The sequence below is a fragment of the Drosophila innubila genome, chromosome X, assembly GCF_004354385.1.
Source record: "Drosophila innubila isolate TH190305 chromosome X, UK_Dinn_1.0, whole genome shotgun sequence".
NCBI lineage: Eukaryota > Metazoa > Arthropoda > Insecta > Diptera > Drosophilidae > Drosophila > Drosophila innubila.
Window position 1 is genome coordinate 17,079,092 of NC_047626.1, and position 19,543 is coordinate 17,098,634.

At 36.2% G+C, this 19,543-nt stretch overlaps 3 protein-coding genes across 3 annotated transcripts; 1 reads left to right on the forward strand and 2 right to left on the reverse strand.

Moving 5' to 3' along the window:
• Positions 1-263: 263 nt before the first annotated feature.
• On the reverse strand, positions 264-6,549 carry LOC117787542. The gene is given in 5 exon segments (XM_034626091.1): positions 264-365; positions 5,887-6,019; positions 6,021-6,111; positions 6,114-6,426; positions 6,520-6,549. Coding segments are annotated over 5 exon segments (669 nt in total).
• Positions 6,550-11,017: 4,468 nt separating this feature from the next.
• Positions 11,018-12,264, reverse strand: LOC117790201. The gene is made up of 2 exons (XM_034629544.1): positions 12,150-12,264; positions 11,018-12,085 (listed from the first exon to the last, which is right to left on the reverse strand). The coding sequence occupies exons 1-2, from the start codon at positions 12,246-12,248 to the stop codon at positions 11,354-11,356; spliced, it is 831 nt and encodes a 276-aa protein (XP_034485435.1). The 5' UTR covers positions 12,249-12,264; the 3' UTR covers positions 11,018-11,353.
• Positions 12,265-17,370: 5,106 nt separating this feature from the next.
• Positions 17,371-18,875, forward strand: LOC117789772 (probable splicing factor 3A subunit 1). Its single transcript, XM_034628908.1, has 3 exons — positions 17,371-18,147; positions 18,216-18,388; positions 18,466-18,875. Exons 1-3 carry the CDS (start codon positions 17,414-17,416, stop codon positions 18,549-18,551), a joined length of 993 nt encoding a protein of 330 aa, XP_034484799.1. The 5' UTR covers positions 17,371-17,413; the 3' UTR covers positions 18,552-18,875.
• Positions 18,876-19,543: the final 668 nt, after the last annotated feature.

A 19,543-nucleotide genomic window follows, 5' to 3' on the forward strand; every position in this document is an offset into this window, starting at 1 on the left:
GCTAGATTTTGATTTCATTTGAACATTTTCGCGTTATGTGCTCTCAATCGTTGGATTCGCGCTCGTTCGCTTATCATTTACCAGCTCAACTCGACTACGTCATCATCATCATCATTATCATCGTGCTGTTGAGAGATGTATAGAGGGGGAGGCAGATAGGTAGATAGAAAGAGGAAGCAGCTTTGATGACATCGAAATGCTAAAGAGCTACGTGTTCCCATTTTGTTGGCAGCAAAACGCGCGCGCGTTGCCATGAGAGCCCATTAAAACTTTTGGGCCACAAAGCTGGAGCTGGGAGCTGGATCATTAGGAGGAACAGGAGCTAGGACCACAATCACCAGCTGGATCAACGCGCAAAGGAATTTCTGCAATTTGCTTTAATCTATGTTGGAAGCAATTTTAAATTTAGCAAACAACACATCAACAACTTCTTTATCTTCTTCAACTCACATTCTCACATTCTCGTACATTGGCAATTGCACTTTTTATATATATATTTTTTTTTTCGGTCAGTCAGAATTGTTAATTGGGCCAACTGAGGCAGCGATTATAATGCCGCCGACGTTTGCACATTTCGGTCAATTCAACAATTTTTGTTTTCTGGCCTATTTATGGGCCTCTGAAAAGAGGGGCCCATTGATCAAAAATTTGCTGATAACTGAGTTCAGACAGAACGTGTACAATGTACATATTTATGAATGATAATGTGTGACTTGCAACTAGTTCAGGGTTTTATATTTTAATGGCCGAAAGGTCAAGTTCGTCACGGAACCATTTTAAATGGAAATGAGTCTAAAGTAGTATATATTAATCTAGTATATTGTGGGAAGAATTGACTCAACGACAACCAACTAAGTTTTTTATTTTTCAACAGTTCTTTTCATAAAATTCTCATAATTAATCAACGAAATAAACTCAAGTTAAATGGCAACTGCGAATAAACAGTTCGTTTCGGGTTCAGTGTTAAACTCGCGCTGATAAATCCTTGGGGCAACACAATGTAATAAACAAACCAGTCACAAAAGGAACTTCAACAGATTTGCAACAACATATAAATGAGGAAAATGCAAGCGGACCAAAACAAAAACAATACTCGGAATAACCGACAGAAAACAATTTAACTAATTACAAAAACAGATTTAATTTTTCTGCTATGATTCTGGAGATATTTTCCGAACGTAATATCAACACTTTGCAGAAGTTATCTTTTTAAGAAACTTTTGCGTTTGCAAAGGATTAAAATGTGATTATACATAATTATGTTTACATCTACATTTAAATAGAAACTGGATAATTATTATTATTTTTATAACCTTTGTCCATTGGGCGAGATGAATAAAAAAGGATTTTGTATAATAACATTTTGTAAATGCATCTAAAAAGCAGACAGAAAGTATCTTTGACCTTATAAAGTATACGTAAGCTTCTCTGTCGTTTAACTTCAGAGCCTTTATAAATTGAATTCGTAATTGAAAAAGGAAAACTAATAAAACTAAAAGGTATTGTGAAACATTGTTTTGCGGATATTCAACTACGTGCTTTATACTATATATTAGAATACTTGCAATACAATCGAACGAAAAATATACCAATCAAAGCGAGCTTACTTCAATATGTATTTGGCTAAGAAAACGAATTTTTAAATCGTGGTCAGCTGCCGAACATTTGGTTCCTACACCAACCTACGGGATGACTCTGGCCCGTGTCATTATGACAAACCGGAAATTACTTTTCTGGCTTACTAATTTCCAACATACTTTTTGTTTAGGTGCCTCTCAATCCCACAGCAACAAAACCAACACATTCACAATGGTCTACAAAGTTGAGAACTTTTTGTAAAAGTTCATTAAAATTGTCTCGTTAAAGAATGTTTTACAGGCCAGTAGATACAAAACTTGATAAAATATGTTTGCCATTTGAATTCAAGAAAAACAAAATTATAAAATGAAAAAATTATTATGTTGGAAGTTTTAAACAAATCCAATAAAATTGCAAGTTTTTCTGAACCCAAGTAACTACATTTTTAACAAATGTTAACATATTCAAAATTTAGATATAGTGTTTTCGGAAAATTCAATTCCCCAAAGGGATGATGTGTATAAAGTTATTAAATTAAATCATTTTAACTATTTGGAACAACTTTAAGCTTATTTCAACTGAAATTGAATACTTTGGGTTAAAAATGCTCAATTTAAGAATAGATGAATTGAACTGATATTAAAATGTTTTAAATTTCGGTTCATCTCCGACCTTAATAGGTATAAAATTGCCTGCCAATTTGTATGTCTATAAAAACACGCACACTGCCTGCTAGTATATATTAAAAACTTTTAAATGTCGCTTGCCAAAAAACGTATAAATCTATTCGTCAACTTTTTATTCATAATTGTGATTGCATATAGAATGTGACTTGCAAGCGTTCTAAACGTGAATTAAAATTAGTACTTATTGGGATAAGTGAGTGAAGTGGAAACAGAGTAAGGCTTTAATAATAGTCCCAAAAGATTTAGTCATGTGTTACGTATCTAATACCCATTTCAAATGCAAGCCGGATGAGTACGTGCTCTTTGCATGGAAACACAATATGAAGTACAACTAATAACGCTTTTACAATGCCCATTAAAAGACGAAACATGAAAGATATATACATATGCATATGTATAGATCTATATACGTGTACATACACAATATTGTCAAAGGCACGTCATAGCAACTGAAATGGAAATTCGATACGTTCGAAAATCGAGATAAGATTATTGGCTAATTTAGAGTTCAAGTTGAACAGAGCTACAGATATATATCTTTAATATGTATGTTTACATACATATGTACAGATACATATGTGTGTATATGTAATGGCAAAACTTTGAATTGGACATTCAATTTGCATGGCAATGAGTTGGCTTATTGAGTTATTCAGTTATTCGTCGGCCGTTGGCCGTTGAGCTGCAGCCTAATTTCATTTGGGAGATGGAAAATATTTGTGTGTGTGTTTGACTGACTGCTTCGCACTTCTTCAAAGATGAAGTGACGTGTTGCACATGCCGCATGCGGCATGCGGCATGCCACCGAGTATAAATATAACAAGTGCCAAGTGAAATATGTACATAAATAAAATGTACACGCTGCGGAATGGTTGTGAATACGAATGTGGACATGGACATGGACATGGACATTATTGGTGGCACGACATCTGCATGGAAATCGAGTTGCAGTTTGAAGATGCACTTGCAACCAAAGTTGAAGTTAAAGTTGCACTTTCAGGGAAAGCTTTTGTCTGCATTTCGGCGCGACTAATTGTTGCTGATGATGTTGCTGTTGATGATGATGACGATAACAATCATGATGATGACAACAAGGTTGACTGGTTATTGAAGAGTTTTAATGGAGGACCAGCTCTTTATGTGTGACTTTGGTGCAACTGCTAAAAGTGCAACAAACTTTGACAAAATAAAACAAAAATGTGCCCCAAAGGCAGCCAAAGATGACAGCGGGGGGTACGCCTAGAAGGGGGGTTTTCCAAAGGGTCGTGGGTGGCGAGCAAATGAAGCGCCAGCAAGTGCGCCAAGTTGAAGCGGCACCAACTTCAAATCGTCAAACACACACACATCCGCACACTGGGACACACACACATGCATTGAAGGTACACACATACACATGTATAAATACAAAAAAAGAGCTCGCGCGAGAGAGGCGAGTGCATTGAAATTGAAGCACTCTCATTATGCGGCTGCAGGCACACCAGTGTTGCCAACCTTCGTAAGACTAAAACAAAAATGTAAAATAGAGCTAGTTCTTCAGGAAAAAAATAGAAAAGCCATTGGACAACTAAGTCGCTCTTCAATAGAATTGAATTGATTAAAAGACTGAAACAATTCATTTTGCTTTTCACGTTTTTCGAGCAGAAGAGAGCAGATCGTAGTTAATTTGCAGAATTAAGCTCAAATGTTTAATTTTTGTTAAATGACCGTTAGCACATTTTCCGATACATCGACAACTCGAATCATGTTTTGGTCGATTTTTCGATATAAAACTTGATTTAAAGATTGTATTTACATTTCTATTAAAAGGCTTCTTTTGCCTTACAGCTCTCGAAAAAAGGCTAGATCTAACTGTTAAAAAGCAAATATTGGCAGCACTGTTGCAAGCAGCGGGAGTAAAACACAACAACGACGAAACCACAGCAGGAGCGGCAGCTGAAGACGACATCAGCAACATCAACAACAATAACAATAACACCAGCAGCAACAATACAAGTAGTAGCAACAACATCAACAACAACAACAACAGCAACGATTCGTAACAGCAAACGTGGTTAAAGCTTTTGCAAGATGACGTTGCTTTTGCCTCTCTGCCATGAAAGCATTTGGCCTAGCCAACTCCCTCCCACCCTAGCACCAACCATCACCACATGACATCCACATTCATATCATTTGGTATTTATTCCCTTGCCCCTCACTCCTTGTTGTTGTTATTGTTGAATTAAAACAATGTAATATGTTAATGCTTATGTTATTGGTATTTGCCGCTGCTGTTGCCAATAGATATTTAGGTAAACATAACAAATTCGACATAAAATTAATATAATAAATGTATATGTATTTACTCGTGCGGGTTGTTGGCTCATTAATTTGTGGACTGGTTCCCCTGAATCCTTAGCCAGCTCAATAATAATAATAATAACAATAACAACAGTTGCCGTGTTGTGTTATGTTATTATGTTGCTTTCTGCTTTGTTGTCGTGTCAAAAGGCGCAGGAGTTGAATGAGTTTGGTAAAAAGAGTTGTCACTTGCACTTGTTGTTGTTGTTGCGTTCTCCCTCTTTGGTAATTCAATTAGATTCAATCACAAATACATGTGTAATTACACTCATTACACGCGCACTTTTAAATAAATGCAGCACACGTATTTAATGTGTGCAAGTGCTTGCATTTACCAAAAAAATAAAAATAAATAACCACAAGCACGTCCGACTTTTTGAGCCGCAAAAAATCTACTGAACAAATACGCAAGCTATCGAGCTATTCGATAACATGCCAAATGCGAACATAATCGATTACATATCGACTACTTGTTAGCATCTACAGCTGATTTGCCTGTGCTGTCAGGTGGCAGCCACAGTCCGTTTGCCTTGCAATAATTATTGTCAGGTGGCAACTATCCGCTGTTATATTTGCATTGCTTGCTGACATCACTGTGATTTAATGGCATTTATTGTTCTTACTAATTATAAAAAGCAAAAATTCAACGATTTCACAAATGATGGCAACGAAGCGAGCTTTTATGCTTTGCGCGCTTTTGTTTTGAAAACAGCTGTGTTGAAAAAATACTCGATTACATATTCGCGATTAAGCTGGCAACGCCTGACGGCAGCGTTGCTAACTAAGTTGTCTGGCAATATTTTTCCATTAGTAGGCACAGATGGCGCTGTAGTTTTAAGTTAACTGTAATACCAACAGATGGCCCTGTTAAAATTTTAAATTGCTGCTTTGACTTGAAGCAAATATAAAAAGTTAACTAAGTAAAGCATAATAATCACATTTATCGTAATTCAATTTTTAATTGAACTTATCAGATAATTTTTATTTAGTTTATGTAAAATGCACACCAATTTAGTTTAGCATCTCTTATCAAATTGTGGTAGTAAACATTTGCCAAATGTTTCCGTTCATTATACTTATTGAATAATTATTGTATCCATATGATGGCGAAAGTTTTTAGCCTTAAGTGTCGATAAATTGTGATAATATATAAATGAAACAACCATATATAGTATAGGGTATTTTAAAATGGGCATTTCTCTAAGGTCGAACGCGATATTCGTACCTGAAATCAGGCCAAATTATTTTTTATATTTGAAATAAAGCAAAAAATTAAATTATATACTCCATCGACAAGGACGCGACCCACATAGATGGCATCTCCGTTGGAATCGTGACCACCGAACACAGCAGCCTCGGGTATATTTTGTGCGGCCGTATCAATCCAACGTTCCGGTTGCGATAGCACCTCATAGGGTATAGAGGCAACCATGAGAGGGATGAGCCTTGCCGACGGTTAAGCTGCCAGCATGATAGCCACGACCGGCATACAGATATTCACCATCGACCACTGACCCACTGGAACAGCACCGGGCGGTACTTCCCCATTCTCAGCCGTCAACCGCTCGTAGCTGTCACCACTGAGCACCTCATAGCTCTCCAGCTGCACCTCCTGACTGGCATAGGAGACATAGGCCTTACCCTTGTTCGGTATCACCTTCGCTGGGAGCATGTCGTTGTTATAGCAGGCGCGTCCAATGTATATCGTATCCCCATCCGAATCGTGTCCAGCAACCACAGCATTGGGTGGTATACTACCATGACTAAAGTAACTCCAATTGTGTTCTGTTTGTATGTTTGACACAAAGGGAGGAAGAGACGGAATCTATTGCCATTGCATTTGCCATTGCCATTAAGAATAGGGCGTCACTTACCTGACATTGCCGTTGTTCTGACTGCGACTAACCGACTAACCGACAACTGCAATGCCAACGCCTTTAATGGTCATTCCGTGTACCCGCATCACCGATAACAGGGTTACGTTCTTATCACACCGATGTCGACGGATAAGACCCCACAACCAGAACAAGAACCCAAACCAGACCCACAACTAACACATAGTTCAATTCAAAGCCCTTTTTGTGTCGGCAACTCACAGCGATTAGTTCAAACAAAACGCAACAAAAATTGCCTTAAGCCTTTCAACTTTCAACAAAAAAAAAAAAAAAATGAAATGAAATCGTATAAAAAAAGACGGAGACAATCTGGCGAAAATGAATTATTTGCTGTTGATTTTATTTGGCGCGCGAAAGCTGAGTGAAAAGTAGGGTAAAAGTTTGCTACGTGCGTGGAAGGTGGGGATTCACCAAAAGGAAGCTGCTGTACAGGGAACGAGATAGTCAGACATAGGCGACTAGGAAATCTTCTGCTCTAAAATGAATGTGACAAACTTTATAAACACATAACATAAAAGAAAACAAAACAAAGTTTTCTTTTTATTTTTATCTTAAAATCTAGTTTACAGGCATAGGTGACTACCAAATCTCCTACTTTTTGCTTTATTTATAATTTTTATACATGTATATTTTAAATTTATTTTTTACAACATTTTTTAAATGCAAAGTATTAGTCTTAAATTTTTTTTTAACACTTTCTCTAAAAAAATAATAATAATACACTTTCAAACATTCGCTACCTTAAGCCAATTTGAATGCTCATCTAGTTGAATGTAGCGCAGTTTTGCAACCGAAAATCCTAGTGAGAAGCAAAGCTCTGTTGATCCTCTATTTGTTTGAAACTCGCTGGCTGCGTTTGTTTCTCGTATACTTCTTTTTCCACGCACTCCACTTATTTAGTGGTCGCTGCTTTTACGCTTCTTCTTCTTCATTTTCTTATTGTGGCTGTCCATTGATTTTTCACTATGTTTTCGTTTTGTTTTTGTACAGTCCCTTTTGTTTGTGATTTCGACAATTTACAACTATTTCTGGGCGGTTTGGAAGGACGTAGCGGAAGGATGCACCTGCGCACAGTGGCTCAAAGCTAATCTATCAGAGGCAACTTTCCTTTTGAAGGGAAACAGCTAGAGAATTATGTAGAAACATTTTAAGCCGAACAGTTGTAGTTACGAATCATAAAAAGCTTTCAGTTTCTCTAAAATTTTAAATTGAAATAAAAGATCTGTAGCTCAATAAGTTAAATTTAGAAAATTCTAAGGAGTTTACTATTTAAAAATGTTAAATATTCTACAAATACTAATACGCGAACATCCAATGCTTTTTTTCTTGGTTTTAAATTAAGATTCTGACTACTACCTAGTGTTATCTAATCAAGCTAAATTGTAATCCAAACCGATTCAGATAACAATTGATTGTGCTCCAAGTTGTACGACATTATTATTTAGAAAAATTAAATTTAAATTAAAAAGGGCTATATCTCAATTCAAAACAGGCAAATTTAAAGATATACCAAGATAAGTTTTAAGTTTAATTATAAATATAAAGACTTAACAAATATTAGCAATACTCTTAGTAAAAAACAAAAACTGACAACTCTATATTATACAATCAACTAAACAATAGCTATAACATTCAAAACAAATACATATACATAGTAATACATACATTCGGGTCAAGAATAATATAATTAAGTTTATATATAATAAAAAAAATGTTATTTAAGTACATATTTGGAATAAATAAATATAATGAAAGCGGTAAATCAAATATTAAAGAGCTTAACTTTAATCCAACATACTTTTAGAAAGACGTGATTTTAGTACATATTTAGAACTAAAATATATAACTAAGTCTTACAAATTTATGTTTAACCAAACATAAGTTCAAGCTATTTTAAAATCGGCATTGTAAAGTGAAACAGCTTAAGTGATTGACGCTGATTTAAACCATGAACTGTTAACCGTAAATTGAAGTGTGGAATACGTTCTCGCATTCGAAATGGAAGTGCATACATAATGGACGTACCACTGTGGGCAGTGAGTGAGCGGAGTGTGCGGGAGTGTGCGGGAGTGGGTCCGTGTGAGCGGGGGCTACCTGTAACGCTTTTCCGCTCTCAATTCACATCCGTCGGACAGAACGAACGTCATGGCCAGGTTCAGTTGAGTCGCGGTTTTTGCTTTGGCCACACAATGTGGCAGTTTTGGAGTCCCGGTTGGTTGGTTGGTCGGTCTCTCGGTCTCTCGGTCATTTACTGTGGTGTAACTCTCTCTGCATAGAGATAGAGGGAGCGAGAAAGGGAGAGATAGAGGGGAAGACTGTTTGTTGCTCTGCTGGATGAAAGGGTCTAACGTTGGTTACTCACATTGGCCTGCGGTTGCGCCAGCTGTACGGCATATCTGCTAATGGATGCAGGACCTGCTGCTCCAGCTGCAACAACACATTAAAAAACAACAACAACAACATCAACAACAAAAACATATTCAATTGCAATTGAAATTGGAACAACACTTTAGCAGAGCTACAAAATGTGAAGCATTCAGACGAATTAATGATGCGTACTTCGAGTCAGCAGCGCCATACTTGAAGATGCTCTCTATAAACCAGGTTTAAAGCAACCAACGTATGAGTGAAAGGTTCTGGACAGATGGTCAAGGGGATGGGAAGGCTATTTACTGCCAGTCAGCTGTTAATTACGCTTCACTCCTCACACCCAGCAGCTGTTTGAAGCCAACTCAAATGCGCTTTCAATTGTTACCGATGCGGTTTGCTCTGCAGGATATAACTGGCAGCACAGCTAACAGTTATTGCTCCAGGCATAGCCAACATTTATGGTTCTGCCTTGCATAAAGAGAGTGGGGGATTAGTATAGAATTGGCTTCTGAATTTCCAAAGGTTTCTAATTGCCAATAGCTGCAGTCGCCCGATGCTAATTCTGGTAATCCAAATTCCATAATAGTAAGCAGACCAGCAAATCTTCAAAATTTCAAAACACCGCCGCTGTGAAATATTTTCAAACCAAATTAAATTGAATAATTTTCTCCTTGTTAACATACATTTTTCTGTACATTATTCTGACCGGGTTTGTTTTTTAAACTGACTCACAGCTTATTTGACCCTTATCATATTTAAAATACTAAATAATTTTAACTTGCACATCGAAATAGAAACAATATTTAAATGTAAAATTTTAATTAATACACATTTTTGTATACAAAAAATTGTTTATGGCTTAAGATCCGAAATGTGTACTACGAAAGCTGAAAATTTCAACTCGATCAAAGCTTCACAAAAAAAAACTTGGTGCGGTTCAATAAATAAAAAACTTTAGTCTCATTTCAGATTAAATTAGAGCAATCAAAACGAATAATAGCTACAGCTCAAGTAAAATTAATAGTTTTGAAAATATCTTTATATGTATATAAATAAAATAAGTAAAAGTAAATGTATGCAGATATACACGTATCTGCATCTATAAATTTGTCTATCTCTATGTTTGCATATCCTTACTCAAAACTCTTTTTACATCTCTTTATTATAATACATTATTTTTTATTTTTTGTTAAACGTTTAGTATCCCAGTTGCCACAGGGCGAAACGGTGGGCGGGAATCGACACGAGGCGTGGCTGGAAATGGCAAGGAAATCGTCATGTCGTCAACTGTTGAGCAACGGTGGCAATTCGAGCTGAGTTTCGAGGGCATCCTGTCAAAATTGCTTATTGCTAAAGTTGTCATCATCGTTGTGCTCCGTTGTCGTCGTTATTTTGCTTCCGCTTGACTCGAACTTGGCATTGCAATTGCAGCTTGATTTCCATTTGCCATTCGCAAATTGAGTGCATCGGGGAAACTGTTTTTCCTGTTGCATTTTTGGCATGCCAAATTCAACCAGTTTTCTTCTATTCTATGAAAATTCTTGTTCGCATTCCTGAATTTCGAGCGTAAACCAAGAAATTCAAAGTAATGCAAATTAGGAAGTCCAATTAATGAAATTAAGCTGCAGGGCAAAATAATAGAGATAGTATGAGAGCGAGATAGAGATAAAGAGAGAGAGAGAGAGAGAGAGGAAAAGAAGAGACAAAAGTTATTAGCCTAGTACTCAAAATGCTATTGGGTTCGAGACTCTATCTGCTCGTCTGTATAAGCGCTTAGGTCTTAGAGATTAAAAAAGTTAGAGCATCTAACCATCAGCTAATAAACGCAGATGTTATACGAGAATACACATTAGGGTGCATCCAGTTTTTCGAAAAAAATTGTAAGCCAAATTCGTAATCTGCGTTCAATTCTTAGATGTTTTCACCAAGAAACTGTAGTTCTAAAATCAATTCCGAGTCTCCGTTTGAGTTTTTGAGCTAAAAAATGCTGTGCTTTTAGATTAAAATTATGTTTTAAGGACAATTGGTCCTTTAATTCTGGGATAATTCTATATAATTTTAAGAGTTCTGGTACTGAGAAGAGTTTTGATACCAATCTTGTCGGTTCGGACGAAAATTACTAAAGATATGCTAATAATAACATAATAACAGTTTCGAAAAAATTGTTCAAATATTATTTTTCCAGAGCCAGATATGATAAATTTGTTTATGACACTTGATAGTACTCTCGAATACCAACATTTTAAATGTATTTTGTAAAATCATTGGTGTTCAAAATGCGTATTTCCCAATCACATGGGATAAAAACAATATATTATAGTGTGCTTTTGGACACGTAATCGTAAGCATAAACATTTTATAACATATTGTGCTGCAAGCGAATCATAAGTTAGCTTACTAATAGAAAGATGTAATTAAAAAAGAAATACAAAAAAAAAAAAGGCTACGCTTTAGAGAACTGAAAACATATATAAATACGATGTAGTCCTAGAATATGTCTAGTTGACTCGGTGTCCAGGAATCGAAATCAGATTTTGGTGGAGAATTGCCGATATCGGCCTTGACCGTGTAGTTGGTCTTGTTAATGCTGTAGTGAACGTTTAAATAGTGCTCCTTTTGAAAGGGAAGGGCGTAATATCCCTGCTGTTTAATGGCATCCTTCTCGTTGCGATGATAGAGAATAACGCCATTGCTGATCACCAGACGGAGCTCTCGGGAACCATCATCATTGTGTCGGATATTCTGCTTGATGATCTTGATAAGATGGGATTCCGATTCACGCAATTGCAATGGCAAAAGGGGATCACAGCGACAGGTGAGTTTCTGGGTGATTGGACATGTCTGAGGTGTTGAACCGCCAGGTGGCTTCTGTCCACCCAGATTGGCCAAGTTGCCAAGCTGTCCCAAATTACCCAGATTTCCAAGATTCCCCAAGGCACCCGGCTGACCCGAATTGCCCAGATTGAGACCCAAGCCGCCAAGCAAACTCTGGAGCTGCAGATTGGCTAAAAGCGGACCCACAATGGGCAGATTCTGTGCAAATGCTGGCAAAAATCCAGGCGTTTGCACACCCGCTGTGTTGCTAACCACGGGCGAAACCACCGTAATGGGCTGCAGTGGTGGAAGTGGTTGCACAGGCTGCAGTGGTTGCACTGGCTCCAGTCCGGGATTTGCATTGAAGTTGTCATAGTAGATGGGAATGCCCAGGGAACTGGTAATCTGTTTGGGAATAGAGATTTGAAAATCAATTGCTGATTCCCCTTTGTGGTCCAACTTCACTTGCCAGCTGTCTTTTGTTACGTTGTTCCGGCTTTGTGGTCGTTGAGATATCAACTGCAGCAGCTGCACTGATAAGCAAAATATAACCCAGATAGCTTCTCATCTCTCTTGCAGTGCTCTTCCAGCTCTGTTCAATTGGCCAAAACTTCCAGGTCTTTTATATGCCAATGTTATGACGATTGCTTTCTTAGTGTTCTCGAATTTAAGCATCTTTTATGGTCAACGTTTCATGATTTTAATGGTTCTGAAACCAGTTGTCAGCCTGCAATATATTTATTCTTTATTGATTTTCGATTTTCATTACACCAAAAAGTGGGTCAAATCGAAGGTACCAGCTTCAATAAGATTCTGGACACGAAATTTTAGTTGTAAGGAAGGCATCTAAAGTGATATTATTGGATTCAATTGTTTTTTAGTTGATGTATCCAAAGAATTCAAGTAATTACAGAGAAAACTTCTTGTTAGTATTTACGCATTTGTACAATTACCTCAATTTTCAAAAGTATTTCATCCATATACATATATGTACATATATATGTAATTAGTTATGGCTTATAATGTTAAAACCAAGGCTGCAAACCACCAACATTTTTGAAAAGGTTCGCTTTGGGTTCGAGAACTGGTTAAATTTTATGCAAAAAATAAAAAAAAATTTTTATTGTATATAATATTTCTTGACTTTTATAACGAAGTAAATTTAAATAAAAATCTAATTTTTTAAAAGTCTAAATTTGTTTTAAGATGACTTATTAATTTTAATATTATTATGCTTAAGTGATTTTTGTAAGTGAACTTGTTTTGTTTCCGCGCGAATGAATTCACTTCACTTCTCGATAAGCACTAAATTTCAAGAAAAGTTTTAATTGCAGATCTTTAGTTCTGCAAATGAAGTACGATGAACCCAAACTCCAGTGTACTGTCGATGTTTTCATGGAAATCGATATACGATTACGAGTCGAAGTACTCGATAATCGGTTTCGCGTAAATGAAGTTGTCGATATTACGATGTATTTTTACTTCACTAACAAAAAGTATGTAGTTATTTTTATTTCGAAGCGAACCATTTATTTAATAAATTGGTTCGGTTCGGTTCGTGTTCACGGAGTATATAATATCAAAGGTTCAGCTCATGATCCGGCTCGGATTGCTTAAAAACCCGCACCGAACCGGTTCAGCGAGGCTCGGTTCAGAACCGGTTTGCAGCCTTGGTTAAAACACAAGAAATGTTGTAGACTGTTTGTCGGCTTGAATTAAATTAAAATTCAATCAAATTGAAATATGTAAATTAAATTAAGTGCTCACTGATTTTGCTCTCCTTGCTTCCTTTGAGGCTGTCCAGCAGCTGTGACAAATCGCCAGCAGTCACATGATTAAAGCCGGAACCCGACTCGGGCCCCCAAAGAGGCCAAATTAGATTAGGCAAAAATCATGTGCCACGAACAGGGACTAAAACTCTGATTTTCTACCACCTTGTTTATCGCCCGACAACGACGCTTTTCCCTGAGCTCAACACAAACAGTAGGGCAAGCAATTATTTTGACAAAGTATAAAATTAACTTATTTCGTTTTGTAAAAAATACCTTTTCTTGGTTTCTAACATTTTTTTTATTGTTATATTAAAGTGCCTTAGACCAAAATAATGGAAATAATTTAAAAATGATTGTTGTTTGACAAATTTGAGAATTAAATAACAAATATGTGATTTGAGTGCTTAAAACCTTAATCGTAACCGTAACTGGAACCATAACAGTTAACCATAACGGTTAACTGATATTTTTTTTATACCGAAACCGAAATTATTCAATTCGAAATAGCCGTAACCGATTCATGTTACGGTTAACCATCGTTTTTTAAACTAAATTTGATTTTTTTTTTCATTTTAATATTTATCACAGTAAACAGATCTTCTTTTTGAAATTAAAGAATTGTTGTCAAAAAATTAGTATATTTTTAAAATCATGTCGGTATTTCGAAAGTGAATCATACCATAACCGTTACAAAACCGATATACAAAGATTTTGTCAAGCCAATAACCGAAAACCAAAATACAAACATAACCAAAACGCCAACTAAAACCAATATGCGTTACGGCTTTGTACCCCGGTGAAAACAATTACTTGACTAACTGTAGATAAATGTACATATTTCTGGACAGGAACCGTTGGACGTTGAACATTTTTGTGGATGCGAATTTCAATTTGTTGTGCTTTAAAGTTCTCTTCTATGGACGATTAGCAGCCGTGCTGAGATATCGACTGTAACTAGGGGGTGTTGAGATTGTGCTTGAGGGGGGAGTGAAAGGGAAGGGAACGTGGAACGCAATTGGGGACAGGGCGTAACTTTGTTGTTGTTTTTGGTTTGTCGTTTGACAGTTGGGCGGTCAAAGTTGTTCTTGTTTCTTGCTAGGCTCATAAATCAAATAAGTTTTGACAAATTGCACATTAAAGACGCATATTGTGTTATGTTCTTGTAGAAAATTAAATTTCTATGCACAAATATTATGCAAAACAGTAGCATGTCCTTGAAACTGCGAAACTAAACTAATCTAAAACATTAGCAATGATTTATGTATGCACATTGTAAGTTAATATTCATTTTATACCAAGCAGCATTTAAATTAATTGATTTATTTTTTTTATTTACATATATGTACATACATATGTATAATTTTCGTTGATTTTCCTATTAATAATGTTTGTCGTTCTTCTTCTAGATTTGTCAGTAAGACAGTCAGTGATGTCAAAAATGCAATTATTGCACATGTACCGAAAAACCGGCACAAAATAAAGTTTAAAAATAATTTTCAACATAAAATATATTTTATGACTACTCACAACAGAACAGGGACTAACTGCAATAATAACAACCACAACAACAATACCAGCAGCAGCGACGCGACGTCACGACGTTAACAGCAACGCTTCGTTAATGGTCGCCGACGACTTTGTCTCTGCCTCTGCCTCTGTCTCTGCCTCAGTCTCTGCCTCAGTCTCTGCTCCGACAGCTGACTGCAGCTGCGACGCTGGCGTTAGTTGAGCTCGCTGTCCAGCATGAAAATCTTATTATAAATGATGTTGTCCAAATAACCGAAAGAACGGCAAGTAAAGAACAACGCTAAAAAGTGGCAAGTGCAAGATGAAAAGAAAACAGCAAATTGTTGTTAAAAGCCAGAAAGAGGGGAAAGAGAGGGAAGCGAGAGGGAGTTTGTGTTCTAAAGATCGTTCAGATAAATGACAGTTAACCCAACTGTTCAACAGGAATAAAAGGATATAGGGTGCTTAAAATATATACATACGTACTATATGTATGCCAGAATATTGCAGTATGACTTGCACATCTTTTAATGAATAACCATAAAAATTGTAGCAATGTAACAGTTAAGCGCATAAGTAAGCACATACACATTACACATACACATTAACATTTAACCCGATTATAGAGAAAAATATTGCATTTCTTATTTTGTTCAAACAATTACTTGACTGACTGAAAATGAGTAAGACCGCTTTAATGAATCGTTTATATCTCTTAAAAGCCCTCAATTTGAGTATGGAATTGTTTGTTCATATTACACATGTAAATCAAATTTTGAAAAAAAAGGAATACAACGTACAAGAGAACTAAAAAATGTAGCAAATTTAGCAACCGTGTGTACATGTATCACACACATAATGCTACTTTTTTGTTTAAAGGATTTTTTTTGTCATACTTTGAAAGTATTAAAAAAAAACTTTTTAAAAGCACACGATACTAAGATAATTTATTCAGGAAAAAAAATACTGTGAATTCCTTAGAGAATTTGAACTTTGATTAAAGCTGACGACGGAAAAGTCATAAAAGTAAATATCAAGCAGACTAAAAAGTTCCTCTGTAGTTATAATACTCTCACAGTAAAAGCTGCTTAAAACGCGCAAACTCTATTGAAATACGAGCTACTACGAGAGTTGGAAATACAAAATTGTTTGGCCTGTTACATAAATATGCGCATAGGCATTATAACCTTTATTGATCATATTCCATTAAGGCGCAGGGTAGAAAAACATAACTAATTGCTTGGATACCAACAAATTTACTTATTAACGAGAGTGTAATGGCATCAATATACATCAGTGCTGGCAGTTTAGCATATTTCAGGCTAGTTTTAGCAGTTTTGAAAATGGATAAGCTTATAAATTTAACGAATAGCTTATGGCCAGAAATCTAGCAAATTTTATTTTTCATTTAGCTGACTTCAGCTTTAATAATATATTGCATCAACATGAAGTATTTTATGAGTTACAAATGTTTTACGAACACACAAAAATCGAAACTTGTTCATTTTTGCCTAAGGTTACGTAAATCGTTCATACATAATCGCGTAAGTTGCTATCGATAAAAATTATGAAGCAACCAGTCCCTTTGCCGCGAAATTTTACGAGTGCAAAAAAAAAGTGAAACTAACGATTTGCCTCAAAAATATTTAAATATGGTTTCTTTCAATGACAAAAATACATCGCACGAAGATGAGGATGAAATTGACTTTATAGCGGCATATTTAAATTAAATTTAAATATTTAAAACAATTTATTTTGTGTATTATTGGTCATTTAGACTTAACTTAGTTTTCAGCATATTTATTTTATTTTAAGCTTATTTTTAGCATATTTTTACTGCAGATCTACATATGTAGCTTAGTTGCGTACTTATGTATACATATATACATATTTAACACACTACTCTTAAAAACTTTAAATACATTTTATATTTAATAACGTTAAGAAGATGTAAATGAAATTCAGATTTGCTATTAGTGCATAAACTTAAGCAAAATATTTTTTAATATTTGTTAAATCAGAATTAAAAGTGTAGTGGGTCAAATAAGTTGTGAGCCACTGTGCATGCATAAAGATGCGTACAGAATGCTGCGTTTACCATTTCACTCGCACTCATTTCCTCAGCTGCATTCTGTCTGTCTCCCTTCCTCTTTCGCTCTTCACTGGCTTTTATGGTTGTTGTTGTTATTGCTGTTCTCGCATTTATCACATAACGGTAACGTTATAAAGTGTTTGGTTGTAATTCTCAAAAAAAAAGTTGTTGATTAAGTCGCTGCTAGCGTCGCTGCTTGCGTCGCTGCCGCTGTTGGCTTTGCTGCTGCGCTTTGTATTCTGGGTATAAATATAAGATGCTCGATTTGAGTGAACAACAACAAGAGTTGACATCGTAAGGAGAATCAAAGCCCAAGTCCAATTCGAAAAGCGAGTGAGTCCCCGACGCAATTCCAAGCCAGAAATGTTATCAAACATGTGGCAGCAAGGCGCCCAGTCGCTGACACTAATCCTCCTGCTGTCCGTGATTTGTGCTCGATGTGCCACGCCAATGCCAACAACAATGCCACAGGAACAGGAGCTGACGACCACCGAAATGGTGCTTGAGAAGGAGTCGCATCCGGAGTCGAAGCGCATTGACTGTAAATTGACTTTCGATGCAACAATGGGCTCGTTAGAGCAACAGAAACTGCTGCAGGCGAATGGTTGCAACGTGCCGCACACCAGCAACACTAATAAGCCAACGGATGTGGAGCAGCAGCAGGTGGAGGAGGCTGTCCTGAGACACTCGATGTCTGGTGGCAGCAGTCAGCCGCTCTATGAATTACAATTGGTTGTTTGGCCGGCTGATATTGAGGACGTGGCAGTCACCACAACTCCCAGAACAACAACAACAACACTACCAACAACACCACCAACAACAACACCACCAACAACAACAACAACAGCAAGAACAACCACAAGCGAAGCGACAACACAAACACCTTCAGAATTCCCTTTGTATGAGGATCAATTGGTCGTATTTCCGCAAATGGATTTTCAAGAGGAAAATTTTGATTATTTCTTTGATGAGCTGGAAACAGCGGCAACGTCGACAACAACCAGGCCGAGACCCACAACGTCAGCGCAGCCATCACAGCCAGTATATGTGGTGGAGAACTACCGCAAGAAGCATCCGAATGGCACCGAGGAGCATAAGTAGATAACACATCTGTCTCTCCCTAAATCACGCGACTTAACGTTTTTTTTCTCCATCTGTTCCACAGATTGATACTCAGTAATGGCCTGGTCAACTATATGAAGCTCTACGGGAAGCGTGTGGACAATAAATTGATCAATGTGCAGGAGGGCTACAGTTCGGTGCCCGTCGCTGGAGTTGTCCCTCAGATCCAGACCCTTCACTATATAGCCGATGAGCGTGGATATAATATCTACAAAAGTGAGCTTTCATTAACAGTCTAAAAATTAGCATCATCATAATTGACATTATCATCAATGTTGCACTTCCTTCCACAGTTGAGCGAAGTCCTTTGCCGTCACTGTTGCCCAATCGAGTCCATCACAAAGCCACAAAAGTTCCAGCGATAAAGCCACATATGTGAGCATACAGAACTAACTGTTAGTGTCGCACAGTGGGACGAAGCCCCTTACCATGCTTAAACGAATTGTGTTTTGTATTTATTCATTTTTTTTTATACCCCATATAATGTAGTCTTAATTATGAAATAAATATCTGAAATGTCTGTAAATACAATTTTTTTTTTATAGTAATCCAAGTTATACTTCTTAAACGCCGTTTCGAAATTTATGTAATCGATATTTATTATATGATAATATTTGTAACAGCAGGCATGATAATAGCAAAACTACATTTGTGTGAATTTTCATTACATTAAATTTATGAAAATGTAAATTGCTTTCGTAAACATGTGAGTTTATTTAATTTTAATAATAAAAGAAATGGAAAATAAATGTTTGTCACATCATTTACTTTGTCTACAAAGATTAGTATTACTTCACAAAATTTATAAAGCGAACTGAGATACTGAGAGCCGCTTTTTCAATGTCTCCTTAAATTATATAATAGATAAATTCAAATTTGACATTGATTTCTATACATTTTACGTCAAAATATCTGTTGTATAGTTATCAAACCGTTAAATACACATTGAAAAACCGGCCCTGAGAAACTAAAATTGGGTTAGGACTTGTTTTTAAAATGGCTTAAAATTAATAAGAAACTTAAGGTAATTAAAATTTATGATAAACTAAATAAAAGCTAAGTTAATGTATAATTTCTTATTACCTTGTGATTTCGCCAATGTAAATCAATATTATCAATAATAATCAATGTAAATTAACAAATCAACAAAATGGAATGGTCTTTAGTTTGTGAAGTATTTAAAACTCTATTTATATTAGGTAATAAATAAGGTACTGGAAATTCTCTTTTAACTATACGTCGTATCTAGCATATTTCATCGAATACAATTTTTACACCTTGCCACTGATATCAGCCCACTGTGCGCAGTAGGTCGTGCTCAATGGTGTTGGCTTGACTTTGGTTTAGATGGAAAATAAATAAAATCTAACG